General features: G+C 45.5%; 1 protein-coding gene across 3 annotated transcripts in view; it reads left to right on the top strand.

Annotated features, from left to right (window-relative positions):
* Positions 1-24,226, top strand: part of LOC125720947 (AT-rich interactive domain-containing protein 1B-like) — an 80,343-nt gene that overhangs the window by 26,455 nt on the left and 29,662 nt on the right. For 2 of the 3 annotated variants that reach the window (XM_048996850.1, XM_048996851.1), the window contains exons 3-4: positions 300-431; positions 9,876-9,983. In XM_048996850.1, coding sequence (XP_048852807.1) covers positions 300-431; positions 9,876-9,983 — 240 coding nt within the window. The remainder of the gene's footprint in view (positions 1-299; positions 432-9,875; positions 9,984-24,226) is intronic. The other variant, XM_048996852.1, reaches the window with a different exon arrangement.

The raw sequence follows: 24,226 nt of genomic DNA, 5'->3' as shown, positions 1-24,226 counted from the left end.
TCTCTCTCTCTCTCTCTCACTTTCTGTCTCTCTCTCTCTCTCACTTTCTGTCTCCTTATTCCTTGCCTCTGATCCATACTTTTAACAAATATCCAAATTGCAAAATTGCTGGCCTAGGAATGTTCTGTAAAGCTCAGGTTGTTGTTAATCATTTGAATTTTCCCCCATGTTTATATTCAGTTGCCTTTTAGTAGCATTATTAATGAAATCAGTGCTCCTGCTGTTCTGTGTAGGCACCTTTGGTGGGTGGTCACTTTGAATAACACCGTTTAATGGTCATCCTGTGGCCTCCGCTCCAGCAGATGGCGACTTCTTACGGCCATCAGGCCATGGGTGGATACTGCCAGCAGGGTCAGCCGCCGTACTTCAGCCAGCCCATGCAGCCTGCCGCCCAGCCGCCCTATGCGCAGCCCCGTGCACCCCCGCCGCAGGTGAGCCACCCAGAATGCTCGGTTTCTTCACTATTTGGTCACTTCGGTCACTCCTGTTGATCTACTTTCAGAGCATTACCATTTTAGTCATGTGGAATAATCAAGCACCTCTATCCTCATTTCTTGTATATTTTTCTACATCTTTGTTAGAAATACAAAAAACTAGACTTGCCAAAGGCAGCTACCCTTTTGAGATGGTGGTTAGTGAATTGCACTCACCCCCATTAAAATCACATGTAACTTAATCTCTGCACAACAGCTGTGCAGACAGCCTTGACTTGACTTGGCTTTATGTACTTTTTGTGAGAAAAGTGTGTTGCGGTAAGGGATGGATGCTTACTCATCATCTTGAGTGCTCTTTCTTGTCCTTGGTTTTTACCATCCTGACACTTAACTTGGCCTTCATGGTCTATGTTCATAGAACTTATTTTCACTGAGGGTTTGACCAAAAAAGTAGAAATGTCTAAAAATATAGTATGTCACATCTGGTCGTGCTTAAGAAAGGAGGAGTGTAAGAGATTGGTTAATGGAGGAGCTGAGTGCGGCTTGAGCCTCTGCTCTGATTGGGCAGTGTGGGGTGGTGGGCGGGTCCTTGAGCAGGTCTTCTGTTTCTATTGGCCCTGGGTCCATTTCAGGTGCGACTTGGTAGGGGGGAGCTGTTGTTTATCCAGCTGACAGTCCTGGGGCGCCATATCTGTGTATGTAAGGAGGGACTGGTCACCAGGTGGCGGGCCACCTATATTTCATTTGTTTTGCTGGTTCCCTCCAAAAACATGCAGTTAGCTAAATTCTAGCCATCTTCTGACCACTTATCCTGGTCAGGATCACTGGTGGGCCTGCTGGGAAGGACAAGGCTGGGGCAGCCTACGCCTTATATGGTATGCTAGTCCATCACAGGGCACATAGACACACAGTCATGTGTAATACTTCATGGGATAGGGTCTAGTCCCCCCTGCACTGGATAAGGAGCTGAAAGATACACAGATGGATTTGCTGTTGTGTATGACAAGCCATTTAAAGTAGCGAAAACTGATTTTCCTGATATAAATAATATAAATTTTGTCTTGGTAAAGTTCATTTTCTGATCAAAAATATACATAAGTAGTTACAATTGTTCTTTTTACTTTAATATTGTAATATAATATATATATAATATATTTACACTTGTATTTTAAGCTAGTAAATACAAATGAAGAAAATGTGTGCCAAGACATCTTAACCAGGCTACTAGAAACTTGTAAGTGTTTTTGAGGCATTTTCAGTTCCGTTTGAGTATCTTACTAGAGAGTATGTATTCGCTAGTGACAAATGCTTAAAATACCCCACAATGTTTCTCCCACTGGCAACAGCATCACATACACTTCATTTTGATAGCAGCCCCCTCCGGTATCACAGACTGCAGCAAGTGCGCAAAACATTCCAAGCTAGCGACTCCCAAATCTTCCATTGCTTTTTTTGGTATTGCTCACATAGTCTCGCACAATTACGTGCACTGTGTTTAGTTGGAATTTCCATTAAACACTGCTTCGACTTTTGAAAACTTTGTTTTTATGAAGATTGCAAATCGCTGTGCCAGTAGTTGTTATAGAAAGCGGCAAATACTTCCAGATCGTCACCCTCCTGTCTGATGTTCTTACACTCCCCATACTCCAAATGTATGTCTGTAGGTGGAAGTCACTGTGCTCGCACCCACTGAGTGGCAAAAAGACTGAGAGGTGGCATTAGCGTTCAGCTTGAATGGCGCAAAAAAACATCGAAAATGGTAGAGCTGTCATGCGATTCATTGTAGTAATTGATTTAGCAAGAAATAGGAGCTATCTTTTTACAGACTGTCGAAAACTGAATAAGTGAATAAAGAAACTGAATAAAATATGGATCGGTCACGTATGGCCGATACCCGATCCGTCTAATAGGTCTGGATCGACACCTCTGTCAGAAATTCTGTTTTAGTTAGTGAGATTCAAAACATTTGTCTCTCTTATTTCAATGGGAGTTGAATGTGAACAAGTTTAAATGTCTTAGTAACTAGTTTTAATTTTCAGTTTCAATTTCTAATGCCAGTGATTCAAATATATAATAATGTGCAATGTACTTTACAATTCAAAGTGTTTATTAATTATTTATTACTGTACTTAAAACTGAAAGGTAGTATCTGGCTTACTGATAAATTACACTTTGCCATATGTATGTACACGAAAGTCACGTTATATATGGGGTCTGCGGATGGTTCACTTTTGTCCATCAGCGGTAGATTTTACAATCTGTCCCCCGTGGATACTGGGGGAATACTATACTTGACAATAAAATAACTGTTACTGGTTTATTTTTATTTTTTTTACTGTACTTTAGTTTTTAAAAATCGTTCTCAGAGTGTACTTGTTCTGTTTGAAAAAATTACTGTGGCCTAGGTGTGTAGTAGGCTAAACCATCTAGGTTTGTGTAAGTACACTTATGATGTTCGCTCAGTTACGAAATTGCCTAATGAGGCAATACTCAGAATGTATCCCTGTTGTTAAGCGCTGCTTCACTGTGGGCTGTTTTTAATTTATTAAATTGTTTATTAATTTATTTAGTAATAAGGGTATATTTAATTGGGTGATGGTAACCCTTTACCCCCCATAACCCAAAAAAGGCAGTTTTTTGGTGAGTGGTCTGGTGCACAATGTACCATGATATGCATCCCTCCTCTGGATGACTGGGAAATGTTCAGTGGTGGTTAAGCTTAGTTTTACCTCTTTGAATGAGACCTAGGAAAATCCCTTGGAGTACGGTCAGCCGACCACACCACTCTGTGCTAAGCGGAGACCTCCTTCTCTCCACGTTGCCCTTTTGAGATGGGGTCTTCCTGGTCATTGATTCTGTTGGATTTTTTGTGTCCCTCCCTAGTTCATGCTTGGTCATGTTCTTTCTAAATTTCTAGTGTCGAAAGCTGCTTTTTGACCTGTGGGGGCAGCTCTCGGCGTTTTGCTCCGTTGTTCTGTAGCCAAAGTTCTTTCCAATGCCTAAATCCGTGTGAAACCTCCGTGACCTTCTTCATTCCAAGCTGCCATCCTAATCAGCCAAGCCTGGCATTGCCTGCATGGAAATCGATTGACTGTTGTCTTCTGGGAACACCATCGTTTTTTTTACAGCAACCTGTAGAGTAGATGCGTGTGCCTGGGGTTTTTATTTGTGCATTGTCTGAGGTGTATAAATTAAGCTTTTGGAGCATAGTGTAATTTTATGGGGGAAAGCTTAAATATCTAGGACGACTGACCGGCTGAAACATGTCATCGTTTTTCACTCCTTGAAATATCAAAGCAGCTCAAGCACTGATTTAATGGATCACTAATAGATGACACCTCCAACTTTTTCACTGAGTGCTGTTCAGAATGTAAAGAAGGCCACAGAAAAACCTTTAACTTTGTTCCAGTTACGATAAATAAGCCATCCAAGGAATTCAATTTGTTGAGCAACCTTCCTTGGGTCCAATTATATTCTGTTTTATTTAGCCCAGTCAAGGAGTCCAAATTTAATCCAATTGTAGGTGCTTTGATGAGCTATTTTCAAGGAAACGTTTTGACCAGGATTCAGATATTAGCATTTAGACGCACAGCAAATTCCATCAGCCTCTTGGGCTCTCTGGTTAAAATGCATGAACGAGGCTGAATAAACACAATGAACTGCGAAGCACTATAACTCTGCACACTGTAGCGTTTATTACGTTGCAGAGTTCATTATATTGCTTATTACGGCTGCACTGCGTGTGTTATTTTGGAAATACACAAACCTTAAGAAAAACACTAACACAAATCAAGTAGCCTTCTGAAATTGATAGCTATATAAATATTGTAGAAAAGTTAACCAGTCAAGGCTTCCAGTGTTTCTTTCGCTTTTGTAAACACTCAACGTGCTTTTTCATCAGAATCATTCTTCCTTTTCCGCCATCCAGCTGTTTCACTTCAGCGAGTAACTGAATCCAGCGAGTACTTTTTGTCGGTAATTGGTCGACATTTCGGTAGCAGCCAAGAGTTGTAAGCACCTGGATGACAAAACAACTCAGGTAGGGAGGAGCATAGGATCTCCAAGAGAACGTGTTGCATGCCAATACAGGTGGACACTCCGCCGTGAAGTTTAAAGTCTGTAATTGCCATGAGTGTGATCTGATGGCGGTAACCTTTTTAATTCTGTTGCATTGCTATTGTGCAAATCAGAGACTTCCTCTCAGGTGAGGATGTGCTCGAATGTCAGAGTAATATGCTGCCTTAGGGCGGTAGCAGTGCTTTGGGCGGGCCTACGGTGTGTTTTCAGAAATCTCCTAGAAATGTCTATTTTAGCATCGGCACTGAACTGAAAGGCTGGCATTTAACATCGACCAAAGCCAGGGACACGCACTCCACACCCACAAGGCCGGTGGTCGATGACCTGCACTCAGGAACCGTAGAGCACGCTGAAATTCAGAATGGGAGGCGTGGGTGGCAGGTTGGCATTTCGAGCTCGCTGTTAACTGGCTGTGGGAATGCGCCTTGGTGATGGGCGGGGCCTTGCGCTCCGAGCTCCCTGCAGCAAACGCCGGCGACCGCACACCGATGTTATCACACCAGTGCCTTGTAAAGGAAACTGTTTACAGAGCCTCCTATCTGCCCTCTTTTTTGATCCAGAGGTGGCTTGGTATAAATGTGAATGGGGGGGGGGAAATCTTGTCGACTTCTAAATAAATTTTGATAGTGATAGCACTTGCAATTAACTGTACTGTGTTTCCTTGGCAACAAGGCCTTGCGCAGCTTTTGTAGGGTGCCTTGCTTGGTTGGCTCTTGCAGCCAGACTCTGTCTCTCTTACGTTTATTCTTTTTAATGGTGCGTTTCACCGTGTCTTTAAATATGTATACTGAGTGTCCCAGCATGACTGGGAACCGTCACAGTTTATGAATGAATTGGGGAAGTGGACTTAACGTGCTGACTGGCAGTGATTTTGCCAGCGTACAGCTGGTGGGTTTGCAGGATTAAATACTGTGCGGCTGCCTTTTGTAGTTGCTTTGTAGGACTGTGTGATGGTGTTTACTTCTTTTATTTGTCTGACATATTCTATTAGTTTTTCTCATGCAGATTTTTCCCTCTCTGACTTGCTACAGTACATTGCATTCACATGACGTTTATGTACCAGACACGTTTATAACGTACATATTTGAGAAAGCAGGGCCAGACGGCCCCTGGAGCAAATGGGGGTTAAAAACCCTGCTTGGGGGCCCATTGGTAACGACATGCTGGGATGTGAACCAGTAACCTTCCGATCACAGGCACTGCATCCTAACCTGCTGAGCCACACCCCCATCTGCACCAAACGACACGTGTTCAATGTGGTTTTCTGTAATTTCTTATATAGCCTGTCACCATTTAGGCCTCGCATTGCCATCATAGTAGCAGCTTGAAAGCAGACCAGCCATTTACCGAGCGCTGACTCCGCGCTGCAGTCGGGTGGCAGCGTTTCTGGCTGACATCATGGTGTCTCTGAGGATGTGGGTGCCCTTCTCTTCCTCGTGGAGTGCAGCAGGAGCTGAAGGCCCCTGGCTGCTGGGTGTAGGGCTTAGGGCTGCTGTAAAGCTCGTCACCACAGTTTCATCCGGAGCCCCCAGTTTGGCTTGTACACTCATCAGGCCCAGCAGCCTGTCTGGGCTCGGTGCCGCATCCCCACACCATTATGGCTCTTCATTTGATCCTCCTGATGATGCGTCTCCTGCTCACTCAACACCACACATCTCTGATTGGACGTTCTGATACTTCCGGTGCAGACTTTTTTTAGACACCAGAGATTCTGCCTGCTTGCCTGTCTGCTATTTGTGACATGTGCGATGTGTGTCAGCTTCGGATATTGTGATTGCTCGTGCAGAGAAGCCGCTGTCTTATGCAATCCCGGGGATTTCCGTTCCTGCCGTGACACTTGGTGTCCCGTGATGTCATGGCCCAGGTTTTTCAGCCTCACCCTGGCTGGCTTGTTGTAGCTTCACACTTCCACGTGCGCTCACACTTGAGTAAATATTTAACTCTGTAGTAATGGGTATCATCATCAAGCGTTTGTGGTGGTAAGCAGATTAACAGGATGTTCTGATTGAAGGCAATGTATTCATTTTTAATTTCTCTTTATTTATTCGCTCTCTAGCATATTTTGAAGTCTTTTTCTATGAAGATATTTTCCCCATTCAAAGTCAAGCCTCATATGGTACAATCGCATATCTTTAGGGTGAAATTGGGGGACCTCTTTTGTGTTTACATCTTTCTCATGCCTGTTTATAAATGTCTGCTTGTTCCTTGTAGCAGATACTGAACTAGCAGCACAGAGGCTACAGCGGGATCTTGATTTAATCAGTGACTGGGCTGATACCTGGCAGACAAAATTTAATGTAGGCAAATGTAAGGTAATCCATGCCGGGAGCAGAATTGTAAAGTACAGATATTTTTTGGGAAATAAATGTGTCTGATTATGAGAAAGATCACGGTATGTATGTTGATGCTTCCATGTCCCACTCTCACAAGTGTGGGGAAGCAATTAAAAATGCCAATAGAATATTGGGTTACATCTCTAGGTGTTCGGAGTTTAAGTCAAGGGAAGTGATGCTATTATTATAAAATTCATTGGTAAAACTCCACCTACAATATTATCTGCAGGTTTGGTCACCATACCTTAAGAAGGACATTGCTGCCTTGGAAAGAGTTCAGCGTAGGGCTATAAGAATGATTCCTGGTGTTAGAGGAATGTCTTAGGGGAGGTTAGCTGGGCTGAATCTCTTTAGCCTCGAGCAAAGGAGACTAAGGGGGGACATGATGCAGGTATGTTATAAGCTTCTAACAGATCTGGATGCTGCTCAACCAAATAGTTACTTCAATATTAGTTCAAATACAAGCATTCATGGCTATGATTGAAAATTAGCATTTTATATTGGATTTGAGAAACTACTTCTGTACACAGCGTGTAGTTGGAGTATGAGTTAGAGCATGATGTGTGGAATAGACTTCATGAAGATGGATGATGGACATAAGCGTGAGACTGAGGCACTGTCTACCTGTACCAGTGATTATCCCCCATCACGCCTGTCAGTTTTATCTCTCGTCTAAAACCTGGGACACCGTTACTTGTTGGGGGTTGTCATTTGCAAAGCTGGAGCCCCTGTGTGTCCTTGGAGCAGTACTGCGACTGTTCATGAGACTAATCGAGAGCTTTAATAGCTTTTCTTTATTCTAATTTTTTATTCTTTGTCATTGGTGTCTTAGGTCTTGCATTTCATCTATGCTAATGGGGTCAGGTAGCGTGAAGGGAAAAAAATAGCGGACTAAGAAATGCCTTTACCCAGCCTCACTCAATGGGCGGCAAGGTGACAGGCACACCCACACACAAACTTACCCTATTCCTCTGCTGTCTGGGCTGGGCACTTTTATAGCTCCTGCCCACTTTTGTGTGTCGCTTTCACACCACAGCAGGAACTGGGACCCTTATGATAAATAAGCATGGGAGACGCAGAAAGTTTGTAGGTTAAACTTACATTATTTCATACAAAACTACACCGCCACACCAAAACAATGGAGGATATAGTCATTTCATTAGTTATTTGTTAGTTATTGGGGGGATGGATTGCGATCAAAACAGGACACAGCCTTTTATTTAGGTATTACTTTTATTGTGCATGACATGTTCATGATTCTTATTTAATCTGGCCTGCAGATCGATCTTTAGTTTTCCACTCAATAAAAAAAATGACGCTATGTTATCCCACTAATAAATGCTAACAAGTTTCACCGGCAATATTAGACAAGTATATTTGTTAGCGATTGAATTTTCCGATGAATTTTGGAGAAACAAGCAAAAAAATGTACAAAAATAATTCCATCTGCTCAATTTTCACTCCGGTGAAAATCTCTTTTTACATCTCTTTTTCTGCACATCTGCGTAACTACCATGTTAGCACTGGTGCTTGCTGTCAAGCCAGTCAGCAGATTTATCGTAAGTGCCTTCTCAGTAGTTCATGTTTAAACAAAAAGTACAGAGTCTGGAGTAGGTACTAAAAAAGGGGTTCGGAAATGTCTCTGAGAATCAACAATCGGGCCAGGTTCCTGCGGTGTAAACACGACAAAACTCCCTGGTTCCAGAAAAAGGTTCTGGTTCTGGCAGTGTCAAAATGCCGATTAATCTGGTAGAAGGCTTTGTGTTTTAGATGGGAAAGAGGTAACTGCCTAAAGCTGGCTGTATACTTCAGACGAAATTGAGGGAATTGGCACAGTTCCAGTGAACTGCCTGTACAGTGTCCTGAAGGCAAACATTTTCATTTGTTCTGATCCCACCTGCTGTCCACGACTGGCTGACATAAACGTGACACTGTGGTCTTGGTCATCAGGACTAATTGTCCGGTTACTAGCATGTTTCACACTGCACTGCACTTTAAATAATGTATTTTGATACGTGCACTTGTGCATTTCTGTTTATAGTAATGCCTTAAATGTATAATTTTTTCCATGGAGTGCTTGTTTCATCGGTGTGTAACTGTGAGTGTCGTTTAAATTGTAGGCTTCCCTGTCTGTGCCACTGCTAGTATTAAATCGACTCCTGCACTCTTCACAATACATTTATTTGTGCTCTAAATGTGGGTCTGCTGCATTGAAAACATTCTGTGCCTTCTAGGGTTGTGACGTGAGATAGAATGAACGGGGAAGTAACGGCATTTTAAGCATGCGGCAGATTGTTCTGGCCGACATGGTCCCTTTTTGCTTTTTTGTGCAGATGCCGTTTGGCGCGTACCCCCAGCTTAAGGCCCCTCTTTCTGTCTGGCTAGTAAAGCCATTTTCAGGGTTCTTGTGGTACTTCTGATTCCTGCTGGAAGTGATTTAACCGACATCATAGTATCCACCACTGTTTCTGCCTTGGTGTGTTTTCTGTGACCCTGCAGGTCCCTCTTTGGTCTCTGAAGTTGTGCTACCTGAGAATAATACCTTGCTAGATTTTCAGATAAGGCCAAATCTCCTGAACCTTAAGGATTTATGGGAAAATAGAAGAGGCCCCCCACAGTGTTCCTGTGTGTCTGTCAGTCCTTTCTTATGGAAGGGAGAGTGCCACTCTAAGCTGAATGCCCAGTCAGACATCTTTAGTCAGTCTGTCGCCTGAGGACTCGGGCTTGGTTGGGCTTTTTAAGTGGTGTACTTTCCCCTCGGTTTCTCAGTAAGCTTTTAGGAGTGTGATTTTACTTGCTGGAGCATCTTTGTTGCTTTGGTGTATAACATCCTTCACCAGCCTGACAAAAATGATTTATGTTGCCTCCGAAGGTAAAATAAAAAATTCAACACAATAAAACATTACTCTGCAGAACAGGGAGAGAGTAGCTTTTACACAGGTTTTAGTTGTCAGAAGGTATTTAAACAAGGAGCGTTCAATTCATTGCTTAACTGAAGCTGTAAGATGGTTTGTTTTCCCTTCTTCTCCAGGAGATTTCATCAGACGGCTATGGAAGCATGGGCCAGACCTCGGTCACCGCTGGGAAGCCTATTGAGGACTTGGGTCTCACACAGGAGGACAGACCCTCCAGCCTGCCGGTGAGAGCAGTCGGTCACCCCTCTAGACCATCCTCCCTGTCAGACAGATCCACTCAAGAGACGCATCTTTGTGAAAATGATTGCAACCCCCCACCTCCCACCCTTTTCAGACACCATACTCCTCATGAAAATGACTGGCCTTCCCTTCCCAGAAAGACACACCTCCTTGTGAAAGTGATTAGCTGGCCTTCCCCAGAGATTCACACCTTTGTGAAAATGATTGCCCCCCCCCCCCCCCCCCCACAGGCAAGAGACACACTGTCTTGTGGAAATGATTGTTCACTGCCCCTCATGAACCATGAACCTCACCTACCCACAAGTGAGATTGTCTCACAGGGAGCTGCAGACAGTCTCCCATGAAATCAGTTGTTACACTTGGGCATACACTGTGTGGGCTTCCCATGGCCCCATCGTAAGTGCCTGTGTAAGCCCAGCACGTCACTTTGTGCTGAGCAGGCTCTGGCGTCCCCGAGGCCAAGCAGGCTGTGGGTGTCTCTCTCTGTCATTCAGCATCTGGGAGAGAGATACTCACTCCTCATATGGTCTTGCCAGGTTTTTACAGGGGCTTTCTTTGCCAGTCAACCAATATTTAATTTAATCTTCGCTCTATGGTCACTGAATTCATGTTGAGAAGGGCTGGGGGGGGGCACAGGGGTGGAAAACGCGCACAGTGAAACAGATGAGTAAGCACTCCAGTGGGTGGGCAAGCCTCTGCAGCAGCATCCCCTTGTGCTGCAAGCCCTGCTGCTCCGCTCTTTCCAAGAGCTGGCATCGTGGGATTGGATGACAGGCGAGTCACTTGAGACAGCAGCTGGCCAATCAGAGGGCTTATTTTTTACTATGTTCCTCTCTTGGTCAGGCCAGTGAAACATGGAGCCATTTTTGGCTTTTTCCATGGGTATTGGCTGGATGTAACCATTTTGGCTTTTAGGCAGCCTTTTTATTTTATAGAAGTTTAGATGTTTTAAGTGTTGCCACTAAGCGCTGGTTTAGAATACATGCCATCCCTTACCTTATGATCTGGAAAAAATATGAGTTGATGTGAAATTTAACAGAGAACACAAGAACATAAGAAATTTACAAATGAGAGGAGGCCATTCGGCCCATCAAGCTTGTTTGGGGAGAACTTAACTAATAGCTCAGAGTTGTTAAAATCTTATCTAGCTCTGATTTAAAGGAACCCAATGTTTTAGCTTGCGCTACACTAGCAAGAAGACTATTCCATACTCTGAGTATGCACTGTGTAAAGAAGTGCTTCCTCAAATTTGTTTTAAAATGTTTTCCCACTAATTTCCACATATGGTCACAAGTTCAAGTATTTAAACTAATATTGAAGCAGCCATTTGGCTGAACAGCATCCACACCTGTTAGAATCTTATATACCTGGATCATGTCCCCCCTTAGTCTCCTTTGCTCGAGGCTAAACAGATTCAACTCAGCTAACCTCTCCTCATAAGAGATTCCTCTAAGACAAGGAATAATTCTCGTAGCCCTACGTTGCCCCCTTTCCAAGGCAGCGATGTCCTTCTTAAGATATGGTGACCAAACCTGCACACAATATTCAAGGTGGGGTCTTACCAAGGAATTATATAATCGTAGCATCATCTCCCTTAACTTAAACTCCACACACCTATTGGCCTTTTTTATTGCTTCCCCACACTGGCGAGAGTGGGACATGGAAGCATCAACATACACACCAAGATCTTTCTCGTAATTAGCTACCTTTAGAGATTTGTCGTGGTGTCAAGTTTTACTGTGCAGCAGTGCTCAGGGAAATTTTGATAAGCGATGTTTCTTTGAATATGGCATTGATATTGATAATTTTTTCTGGGTCTGGATTTTTTTGTACCACTTCTGCCTGAGTGTGTGTGTCTGTGAGCGTGCTCTCCTATATCATATGGCATGCACACACAGCTCACCTGTGCTTCTGCTTATCTGGCTGCTAATCGGGCTCCTAATGGAACGTCGACTCCAGCCCTGATAGCTTCCCTTTTGCATTCGCTGTGCCGTAGCACTCCTTGGAGCTGCCTGCTCTGAGTGCCCCCGTCGCCCCCACATGTTGGATGCTGATTCCTTCTTCCTCAGTCTTCCAGCTTTGTGTGCATGTTCCCGATCTCAGCCAACTCCAATGCCGGGGTTTGTGCGTTAGACTCAGCAGGTCAGTTAGCTGGCTGCCTGATGTGCTTGGGGAGAAACTTACTGCTACTGTCCCTCACTTCTCTTTCTTAAACCTTCCCTATGTAATGCTGCTATCAGCCGCCACCCAAGGCTTGCAAGCCCCGCTGACTCTCGGACAAGTAGATATCTCGAATTACCTTTTGTATAACCTGAAGTATGACACTGTGAGCGTTACCATGATGGGGAGTAAATGACCTCAGGTGAAAAGTAGAAAATCTGTGGGGAGTCTAATCTGGTGACCATCATCATCATCATCATCATCATCATCATCTTCTTTATGCTCGTGGCACCACTTTTTTGTGTTTTGCTCTAAATTATGTCCTTATGTTGAATGATGTGCCTGTTTATGTACGTAGTCCCACATTTTGTTTAATACAGAATATTTACACCTACCAATAACACTTAAAAATAAATTTAGCTGAACGTTATGTAGTGCTGTTCTTGCTGCTATGTCCAAATATTATGATTCTTATATTCATGGTATATTTATACCTTACTGTTTGGGACCATGAATCTCAAAAATTGGGTTGCTTTGTATCTCCGGTTGAAGGACGTATTCTGATCCAAGTCCCGCACCCAGGGGCCATTCATCTGCCAGAACTGGGTGATGTGCTGTCTTCTGACGAGACCTTTGACTGAGGTGCTGAAACATGCTAGGAGCGTGACAATGCCGTGGGCGTCCCCAAAGCAAGAGTGAGCCTGCATCCGGAGGATGCACCGCAGCCTGCTGCTGTAGACATTTTTCCCTCCATTTTTACTCATTGGATCCTTCTCTTATTCATTTATTTAAGAGTCTCGCCAAGCATAGAAGACAAGGGGTAACGGATGGTCTGGCTCTGACATGCCTGATAGTCTAAAATTAGAGCCTCCCTTATTTAGTTTTTCTCGGAGCCTGAGGCCCTGAATCTGTGCCCCCCTGGGCGGTAACATCAGGGCCCTTTATCAGCCACAGGGCGCTGCTGCACCTCTCCTTATAACAAAGGGGAACGGCCTGTGCTTGACGCTCAGTGTGGGCAGGTCTGCTGGTCAGGCTTGCTTACTAATGTAGAGGGAAGGATTTTAGCTTTTGCTGCTAGTTAGAGACCTTGGATTTGGGCAGTGTCGATGTTTTCGACTAGTTTGTTTGTTCCATGTCTATGCCTGTCATGTTCATGGGCTGGTGCCTCCATCTTTAGCTAACCAGGTTTGTGTCCAGGTTTATGTCTCCAAGGAGTGGTGATCTGTTCACTTATTTTGGGCTATCCTAGACCAGTGATTCTCAGCCTATGGGTCGCTACCCATATTTGAGTCGTGGCAAGTTAAGAAAGCGTCCTGAGGCAGTTTTGGAAATGTATGCATTTTTAGAATACCAGAATCTTATGCTGATCCACAACCGTATTTCCCAATCCCAAGTCTAAAATTAATCTAAATGGTTCTTGGGTCTGCAAATGCTTAGTGCAAAACTAGTGAACACTCAACCAGTCTGTGAAGCCAAACCACAGATTCTTAATGTAAAATTCACTGACACCCAATCAGATTTGTGTGATAGGCATTGATTGGTGATTGATAAATTGCAGTGTGCACTGCATTAATTTTAAACCTATACTTGATGTAGGGTTGTGACTGAGCCGGCATTGTAGAAAATTGGGTCTTGGTGTAAATAAGGTTGAGAACCTTTGCCCTAGACAATCTTGAAGAGGTTTCTCTAAGAAATTCCCCCAGTCATGAGTAGTTGGCCAGGTCACATTGCATCCTTCACCAAGGTTTCTGTCCACACAGCTGTCGCGTAGCACATAGTCCTCCTTCCAAAAGCGCAGAAACAACATTTGTGATCGTACATCTTAGAGGGGAAAAGCTCTGCGGTGCCGTACACGCAGTCTCATATGAAATTAAAGTGTTATGTGTCATAATGATATATTTCATGGCACACGCTGGCTCTGAAAATACATCACGGAGTGTCATAAATTATCCAGCAGCCTTTTCCTGTTCACGCTCACTGGCGTCGCCATCCAGCAGTGACAACATTTTGTGCAAAGGATCCATCATTGAGTGTGATTTAGCACTAGCCGTTTATTGGGATTCATTTGGATCCAGTCTTGCTAACGACAATAAATACGTGACCCTTAATAAGACGCTGGGCTGCCTCTGCCTGAAGCATAGCCCGCACATCCTACCATACTCATTTTTAAAATGATACATTTTTAATTACACATCTCACCTTGAGCGCTTGTGTTCTGGCATTGCTATCGTCAGCACTCGGGAACAGATGGAGTTTCTAAAATTGGCCTGATTTTAAGCGTTTGTAAAGCTGTAAATCGCCAGGGCGGTATCTTCTGCCGGTCCTAATGGGTCAGGGTGGATGTTCTCCCTTAGTGGACAGGGTGGATGTTCTCCCTTAGTGGACAGGGTGGATGTACTTCCTTAGTGGACAGGGTGGGTGTTCTCCCTTGGTGACATAGTATTATTTTGATTCCTGAGGACTGGGTAAGACAGCAGCCCTCTCGTTACCAATGCCATAGTCAAATGCTCTTGTCAGCTGGAATTGGGGAAAATCTGTAGCCTTAACCTCACATAGCATGTCTGTTGCCTTAGTAGAAGCTTTTCTGTTAAATTATGAGGTCAGCAGTTTTTCCTTGCGTATGTGAATCTTTCATGTTTAATTTCAGTCCCCTGTGAAAACGGTTGTGATGTATACAATGGGGTATGATGGAGGAATTAAAACTGATGTTTGGTTCTCTTGGGTATGAAAATTTTTGGTTTTGGGCAGTTCGACAAAACTTTTTTTAAACTTGTCCACAACATGCAGCCTTCTTCTGCCCTATGTTTGTGCTGCGGGCTGCAGAGGAGTCGATCGCAGGGGAGTTGTGATCGCATGCTGGCAGCGCTGGTGATACTCGCTCCTCCATGCTGCCTTTGCTGCCATTCAGCGTGTCTGCATAACGCTCCAAGCGGTGCTGCTGCTCGGTTCAGGCTAGCTGTTGCCGGCTGACGCATGCGAGAAACTCCGTGAAGTGGAACTTGCCACTCTTGCTGCCTCTTCTCAAGTGCAGCGGTGGGTCTAAGCTTCGCCCTTTTACGGTCGTGTGTCCGTTTTGGGTCGGTAACTTTAGCAGTATGTGGCTGGGATTCTGCCGGGGTTCTGCCACTGCGACAGCAACTTGAGCACAAGCTGAGGACCCGTGGGCAGCTCACTGCACCAGTACGTTCAGACTCTGATCGTAATAACTGTCAAATGAGGTCCCAGTTACTTCTCACTTCATAGACTTCTGGGAGCGATACCAGGAGAAATGATGATAAACAGCTTAGGAATCTTCTGCAGTTTCTCCTCTGCCATTTTCCTCCTCTTAATGCCTCCTTTGACATGCGGGTGACTTCCTCCCCAGGCACAGCACTTCCTGTATCTTGTCAAAAGCACCCTGGGAATCATTTCTCCCCAAGTTGGTGATGTTGGGCTCCATTGTCTGTCCTTGGTTCTTTTCTGTTGAAATGAATTGAGGTTCTCACAAAAAGGCTATGACTCCGGAATCCTAGAATTGGAGGTGACCTCATTGCAGCCTCCTCCACGCTCACCTGATCCGTGATGATGTCGCCCCGAAACATGATCCTGGAATGAGAGCCTCCTCAGTCTCCGTAGTGTTCGCCCAAGTTCTGCTGTTGTTCCTTTGGTACACAGTCCTGACCTAAAGCGATAGAAGCCCCAAATTTTACCCATTAAATAAAAGAGTAAAATCTTTCAAATCAAAATTTGCCCTTGGGGTAAATGACCGTTTCCTTTTGAAAGACAATAATAGTCTTTCTCTGAACAGCCATTTGTAGAAATAGTGCCCATTCATCCGGCTCAGCGGGAAATAGTGCAATCGGTGGCGTATGCCGTAGAAAACGGAGATTTTTGATAAACAAGTGGTGGAGAATTCCTGCCCGCCTTTCCCATTTGGCATCCCCCCACCCATTTCTCATGATCCTTTTTCTTTCTTCATGGCTTCATGCAGCAGTTTCATGCATCTTTTCCTGGACCATTGCCTCCCCCCCCTCCCTCCTCCCGGAGCTCCTGAACCTTTCCAAGTTTCTCCTTCTCCACCCAGGAGAACAGCAACAAAGGTCAAGCTCTCCTGACATTTTCTATTCCAATCGATTTCCACCCCCAACCCACCTCTCGTTGAGCACCTGCTGTGACAAACACTCTGTAGCCCCTCTGATTGGTTGACACATCACACTTTATAGTCCGCGTTAGCTGCTCAGGCAACTGTCTATAATGAAGCCTTTCTAATTTTCAGTCTGCCTGCTCCTCTTTAAACGTGAGATGTGGCTGAATCCTGTTGGTCACCATTATGCAGCTGCATCGCGTCTGGCTCTCAGACTTTGAACGAAGACCCCTGCTCCATTTTACTTTATGCAGTGTCTCATGTGATGTTACTTCTTCCTTTTTGCCGTCCTTGTGCGTTTGGAAAGTAGTGACCATGTGTTCTCTAGAACACTCTAGAAAGCGTCCGTCTTCTCAGCCTCTTATTGGAGCTTTTCCATCTCAAGGGACAATGGCGGTAGAATTTCGGTGCCATCATGAAGGGATGGATTGTGATGGGGGGGCTAACTTTACCCCTGCCTGTTGCTTGTTCCCCAACCCCTGTGAGTGTCCAACATGTGCTAAGATTTTTTTTTTGACCGAGCAGTATGTATGATGCTATGATAGCAGTCCTGTGACTGTTTAGCGAACGACAGCTGAGCAGCGGCAGGCAAGTGTCAGGAGGCGAACTGGGTGCTGATTGGCTCCCACTGCTTGTGTGTTCTTACATTTGTCATGGTAAGCAAACAGGGTTTCTCATGTTGTGTCTTCAGTTCTGCATTTACTGAGCACGCAAAGAGGTGTGAATGGGCAAACAGTTTATACATAATATGTGAGTTTATAATGTGTGTGGCTTAATATTTTTCCCTTCTCCATGTCACACTCCATAGAGTGTGTTAATTTTGTAGATGACTTGTTTGTGTAAGGATAGCTTAATTTTGGCTGTTGATAACATTGTGGTGGTGGACACAGATATGGACATGGACCAGAAACTGCCAGATCTATCCTAAGGCACATGGTGGCTGTTGTACCTTTGAGCGTAGCAAGTAGCATGATCTGTTGTGGGAAGATACTGAGCTCAGAAACTGTAAATGAGTCATCTGAGCTACAAAAATATCACAGCAAGGGTATAATAATAGTAGTAGTCATCTTTATGTGCTTTCTTTTACCGTCCATTGACGGTTGTTCTTGTTTTTCATTCCCACAATGCACTTCACTGACTTTCACACTCACAGGTTTTATATAATTGTAATTCTGCCTTGGTCTTTACCCTAGAGAGAGATTTATTATTGCTTGCCTGTAGCATTTCATTGTTTGTAAGAAAAAATTTATTTGTTATAATATACCTTATCGAAAAGGGAGGCTGCAGTGGCGAGTCTGGCTTTTATTTATTTAATCTAAAAATCAGTTTAAAAAGACAATAACAAATGTGAGGCTGGATTCTTAAGGGTAATTGGGGTGTTTTTCTGAGAGGAATAATGAGATTTGAGCTGGGAGAATCTGGTAGGTTTTCATTGTGTTTTTTTAATATTTTTTTGCTTTTTTCCTTTTATTCTATAATTAAATGCATTTTTTACCCTCTCTGACTCTGACCTTCCTGTGCCTTCGGCTGGAGATCCTTTCTGCAGACTCCTCTAGACAACAGTAGCCTTTTCTCTCTCCTGCTCCTTCCATTCATAATTTATTTCATAATTTGCTGGGATGGATGTGCACTCTGCTAATGCAGGTCCAGGAAGGCCCAACTCCCCAAGCCTGCTCTTATTAGGATAAGTGCATTCATGCCTGGCGCCTCTGCATGCCTCCACCTTCCTCCATGTGCCTCTACATGCCTTGATATCCATCTATGTGCCTCTACATGCCTCCACATCTCTACATGCCTCTACGCACCTACACATTCTTCCATGTGCCCTTACACACCTCCACCTTCCTCCCTGTACCTCTGCATGCCTCCACATTCCTTCATGTGATTATGTGTTCCTCCACGTAACTCTACATCCCTTGGCACACCTCCATGTCCCTCTGCATGTCTCTATGCACCTCCACGCACCTCCACGTCCCTCTGTGTGCCTCTATGTGCCTCCACATCCCCCTGGTTGCCTCTATTTGCTTGCATGTCCCTCTGTGTATCTCTACGCACATCCCTCTGTGTGCCTGTACATTCCACCACGTCCCTCCACATGCCTCTGCGTCCCTCCAGATCCCTCTATGTGCCTTCCCTCTCATGCCATGCAGGTTCCGGTATGTGCCTGTAAGTACCTCTACAATCCTCTATATGCCCCCACTTGCCTTTATGTGACTCCACATTCGTCGGTGTACCTCTGTATTTCTCAGCATCACTCCTGCTCCTACCTTTGCTTGCCCTTACCTTATTATATAGTCTTATACACTCTACTCTTGATTCAATAAACGTCTTTGTGCTTGTTGAGAGTGCATGACATTGACAGTGTGTGCTACCATATTTTTGTGAGGACAAACTAGAGGGTCTATTTTGGAGAAGACGTTATGGGATCATTTTACTTAGCAATTATTTTATAATAGAAGTTAAATGCCAGTCGACAGGAAATCTCCACAAAGATAGAAATGAGTGTCTCTGTGTCCTCGTGTACATGCGGTTAGTGGTAATGTGAATTCTGGATTTTGCCATTTGTTATTGATTGTATAAATGCAGCACTTACTGAATGGCTATGGAAATAACGGAAGCATTCCACCAGGTCACCAGGGGGTGCCATTTGTGTTATGGTTCAAGTATACAAGCCTGGGAAAGGTGTCTTCAGCATGTTTCTTGAACCAATTTACAGGTCCCTAGTAACAGCAAAGCAGGCTACATTCAGAGAAGTAAATGTGGAGGTAGAGCTTACCAGGTGAGGGGGACAGTGTAGGGGGCAGGGGTAGGCAGCAGGGAACAACAGATATCATGCACATTCCCCCCCAGCAGGGCTGGACCCGCCCCCTTAACAATTCCATTCAGTTAACAAACACTTTTGTCCAAACCGAAGTACAAGTGAGGCTGAGAGTACCTTACAAGCATATAGCTGGCAGCCAGACAAACAGCCATAAGTGCAGCTCGACTGAGATTGCAGTGAGTGACCAGTAACAAGCGTAAGAGCGTTCTGACAAAGAGAGCCCTGTAAAACACAGCAGAACCTCATATCAGAGAACCCAAATAAATACCAGGAGGAAGTAAGTCAGAGTGAGAGTGTAAAATACAAGAATATGAGAACAGACCATTCAAGGTTGAGAAGTAAAGCCATTTCGGCAGTGTGGTGTGTGAAGAGGGGGGCCATGGTAGGGTAAGGCTAGGGTCTGGTCTTTACACGCACCCTTAGATGCATGTATGACGTGTGACTTTCTTTGAATGGCAGGAGTGGGCTGGTGGGCTGGGGTGTCTGTGTGGTCGGGTCAGGCATCAGATGTGAGAGGGTTTGGCTGGGTCACACTGAAAAAAAATGTGAAAAAGTCCAACCTTTCTTTGAAATATGTTTAATAATAAAAAAAAAAAACCATCCTTCAGAAATGTTTTTTGTAAAATATTATTTATTGATGACGGATTTCTCTTTAATTATTTTTTTCTCAATAAAGTTTTTCTAATTTTTTCAGTGTGACATGAAACTACTTCGCCAAAAAGGTGGATTTTTTTCTAACCCTTTTTACAGATCTGGGGTGCCAATAATTGTGGAGGGAGCTGTTTGTATGTTTGCCCATATGTGTATACACACACACACACACACACACACACACACACACACAAATGAATAAAAAAGGATGGAATGGTGCAGATGCATTTCCGTGTATATTTGTATACTTGCAAGCATACATTTTTTTAACTCAATGCAACAATGCAAACATTTGTCCCACAAACATCTGCTGCACCAATGCATCCTGTGGGATGACCACACGGCTGATTGATATTAAGGTAGGTTAAGTTCCAGTGAGGTATTTGAAAGCAGCAGATGAAGTGATTATACAAAGGCTACTGCGACATCCTTGCAGCGTCTGTTTGCGTAGAGATAACATCGCTATGGCAGTCCACACAGTCACCGCACACAGGGAGACAAACACACTTACATTCTCCTCTCCCAGTGGTCTTTCAGGGGTTAAAGACTGATATTTATATGATGGATAGAAGGAAGCGCCCTGGGGAGCTGGAGGGGAGGGGGGGGGGTGGTGGCGGCGATGGGGGGGGCGTGGGGAGCGAGGCGATGATTAAAGGGGCTGTGAATGTTCAGAGCCCAGGACCAGCTTCAGAGGCCGAATCCTCGCTCTGATAAATAAAGCATCACTGCAGAGGGGCGGGCTCTGAATTTTAAAAAAGCGAGAGATGGAAAATGAGCGAGGTGGGGGCTGGGGGCCATGCAGCCGGATGGCTAAATCACGCGAGATGGCAGCTTCTTTTCTTTTTAATTTTATTTGTTTTTTTTTTTATAAAAAATGCCAGTTTCCCCAGAACACGCGGCTATGTTGAGGGTTCAGCCACTCCACTGACCTCAGGCTCCCCCCCCACCCCCCCGTACCGGTCGTGTCGATCGTCATTTTGAGGGATTGCGGGGCGGGGGGGGGGGGGGGGGGGCTGAGCACAGCTACGGCCATCCTGCTGAGGCTGGCAGAAACGTGAATACATATGTGTGAGCGAGTGTACGTGATATTACTCTGGGAGTGGGGAAGGGGGCAGTTAGGGGGGAAGTTATGCCAGGTGGGGAGTGGGGAAGGGGGCAGTTAGGGGGGAAGTTATGCCAGGTGGGGAGTGGGGAAGGGGGCAGTTAGGGGGGAAGTTATGCCAGGTGGGGAGTGGGGAAGGGGGCAGTTAGGGGGGAAGTTATGCCAGGTGGGGAGTGGGGAAGGGGGCAGTTAGGGGGGAAGTTATGCCAGGTGGGGAGTGGGGAAGGGGGCAGTTAGGGGGGAAGTTGTGCCAGGTGGGGAGTGGGGAAGGGGGCAGTTAGGGGGGAAGTTATGCCAGGTGGGGAGTGGGGAAGGGGGCACTTAGGGGGGAAGTTGTGCCAGGTGGGGAGTGGGGAAGGGGGCACTTAGGGGGGAAGTTGTGCCAGGTGGGGAGTGGGGAAGGGGGCAGTGGGTGTTCATAACAGCTGAGTTCTTAGCCGTCCATCTTCCTCCGTGCCCCCCGGCCTTTGATCAGTGAAGACTCCTTATCCAGCGATCAGCCGCTGATTAAACACAGCGCTCACACCTGTTAACTGTGCAGGCGATGCACTGCTGCACTCGCTCTTTTAGTCCTTTCTGGGTCTTCTGCCTGATGTGTGAATCATAATACTGCTTTTGGGTTGAGAATCTCTTTCAGGGTGGGGCTGGGAGGTTATAACACAGCGATCTGTGTCTGCAGTTATACATAGTGGGTTGAGTCCTCTTTGTCGAACTGGATAGCCAGTGTTATCTATGTTGGGAGCAGCCAGTGGGTACGTGCTTACTGCGTTTTTGGCTTTGGTGGTCGGTGGGCGCGTGCTTATGATGCGTTTAACATCTATGCCCAGTGGGCACGTGCTTATGATGCGTTTGGCTTCTGTTCCTGGTGGGCACGTGCTTATGATGTGTTTGGCATCTATGCCCGGTGGGCACGTGCTTATGATGCGTTTGGCCTCTGTACCCGGTGGGCATGTGCTTATGATGCATTTGGCTTCTGCCCAGTGGGCTTGCGCTTACGATGTCTTTGGCCTTGGTAGCTGATGGGCACGAGCTTACAGCGTGTTTGGCCTCAATGGCCAGTTGGCACACACTTATGGTATATTTGGTCGCATTGGCCAATGGGCACGTTCTTATGCCATGTTTGGCCTTGGTGCCTGGTGGGCATGATCTTATGGCGCGTTTGGCCTCAGTGGGGAAGATGGTGGCGCAGGAGGTAGTGCTATCGTTCGGCAACTGGCGGGTTGCAGGTGCGAGGCCTGGTTCCTCCTGACCCCATCAAAGTGTCCTTGAGTAAGACACTGAACCCCAAATTGCTCCCGGTGTGCAGGTTGGCACCTTGCATGGCAGCCTCCGCCACCGGTGTATGAATGGGTGTGTGGATGGGTGAATGTGAGGCATAAAATGTAAAGTGCTTTGAGTACTCGTAGGAGTAGGAAAGCGCTATATAAATGCAGTGGCCAGTGGGCATGATCTTATGGTGCCTTTGGCCTTGGTGCCCGGTGGGCACGCTCTTGCAGTGTGTTTGGCCTCAGTAGTGACCTTTCAGAAGACTGGGTGAAAAAATACTACAGAGTTGTTTAAAATGTTTTGATCTGTTTCACTGTCTTTCACTAACATCATCTCAGTCGTTTCTGGTACATGCAATCAGGTACAGTTAGCGTCATGTGCCCTTACTAGGGCAATGGAGCCGGTTTTCTTCACTGGTTTGATCTGTTTGTGATTGTGATCCATTTGCATGAGTCGTTGTTGATACTGTGAACTGCGGATGTTTGTTGGGTGACGAAGGCCTGTTCTGTTGTGCAAATGAATCCTTATCCAGACCACCCAGAGAGTCTTAAAGAGATGCTGTTTCCCTGGTAGAAAAGTTTGAAATGAAGCATATGCATGTGAAGATGAGTCGATGCAAACATTTTAAAGTTATGTCCTTTTTCTAGTGTGGAATGAGTTTTCCAATCCCATCTTAGTTTAAATGTGCCTTTTGTGGTTGGGATTCAGTTAACTGGGTTAAACCGTGGGTTTTACCTCCTAGGTTGCATTACGTTCTCTCTAACGGGTCATTCATTGCGTTCATTATGGGCTTATATCCGGAGTGCTGCTCTGACTGGGTGCTGATCGTGACTGATGTGTTCACTGGCCAATGAGGTGTTGTCACTGTGCCGCAGTGGCCCCGCCCTGGTCCAGCCCTGGCATCTTGGCCCACTGTCGCACAGGAAATGAAAGATTAATGTCTTGGACGGTGCCCCTGTCCGCAGACCTCAGATGCAGTGTTTCCGTCGCTGTAGTGAGAGCAAAGCACTCTCGCATTTCTCCCTTCATTTTGATGTAACTGAATAACGGTAATTAAGCTCAAATGAGCGCAGGCTGTTATAAGGGCTTCATTTACCCCCTCACCCACCAAAGCCCTAAGTGTTTCATCTGCTGCACCCCTCCGCCTGTGCGTCCTGAGAGGGGGCATTCGGCTGTGATTAGTCTGTAGTTACTCACTGCCGTTACCTCCCTAGGATCAGGCTGGTGTGTGTTAACCGGGTACAGTTTCTTTGGAAACCACAGTTCTCAGATTTGGGCTCCCTGAATCCCTCAATCCATTTCCAGTTGTATGATACTGGAACCTCCCACAGAACCGGGTGTCATCTGGCAGTTTGGTGCGGCAGGCATCGCCAAAACGTCAGATTTGTACCCTGCAAGGCCCAAAATTTCCTTTGACACTCTAACTGCGAGAAGCCTGTCTTCTGCAGGCAGTGTATTTCCTGCGGGCAACATGTTTTCTTCAGGATAACTTCCGTTTATGTATCCTACAGGCAGTGTGTTTTTTCTGTAGGATTGCCTCCTGTGTGTTTCCAGCAGGCAGTGTTTCCTGCACGATAGTCTCCCATGTGTTTTATGTGGCGCCACCTCTCATATTTCCTGTAGGCAGTGTGTTTCCTGCATTATAACACCCCTGTGTGTTTCCTGCAGGCAGTGTGTTTTTGTCAGGATAGTCTCTCTTGTGTTTCCTGTGCGCAGTGTTTCCTACGAGCAGTGTGTTTTCTGCGGCATCACCTCCCGTGTTTCCTGTAATCACTGTGTTTCCTGCATGAGCCTCTCATGTGTTTCCTGTAGGCAGTGTGTTTCCTGCACGATAGCCTCTTGTGTGTTTCCTGTAGACAGTGTGTTTCCTGCACGATAGCCTCTTGTGTGTTTCCTGTAGGCAGTGTGTTTCCTGTAGGCAGTGTGTTTCCTGTAGGCAGTGTGTTTCCTGTAGGCAGTGTGTTTCCTGTAGGCATTGTTTTCTGCATTATAGCACCCCCATGTGTTTCCTGCAGGCAGTGTGTTTTCTGCAGTGTGTTTTCTTCCCTTGTGTTTTCTTTCATATGCTGGAAATTCTCCCCTCTTTGAATGCTCATCGTGGAGA

Source organism: Brienomyrus brachyistius, unplaced genomic scaffold (genome assembly GCF_023856365.1).
Source record: "Brienomyrus brachyistius isolate T26 unplaced genomic scaffold, BBRACH_0.4 scaffold27, whole genome shotgun sequence".
NCBI classification, from domain to species: Eukaryota; Metazoa; Chordata; class Actinopteri; order Osteoglossiformes; family Mormyridae; genus Brienomyrus; species Brienomyrus brachyistius.
This window is presented reverse-complemented; position numbering and strand designations above follow the sequence as displayed.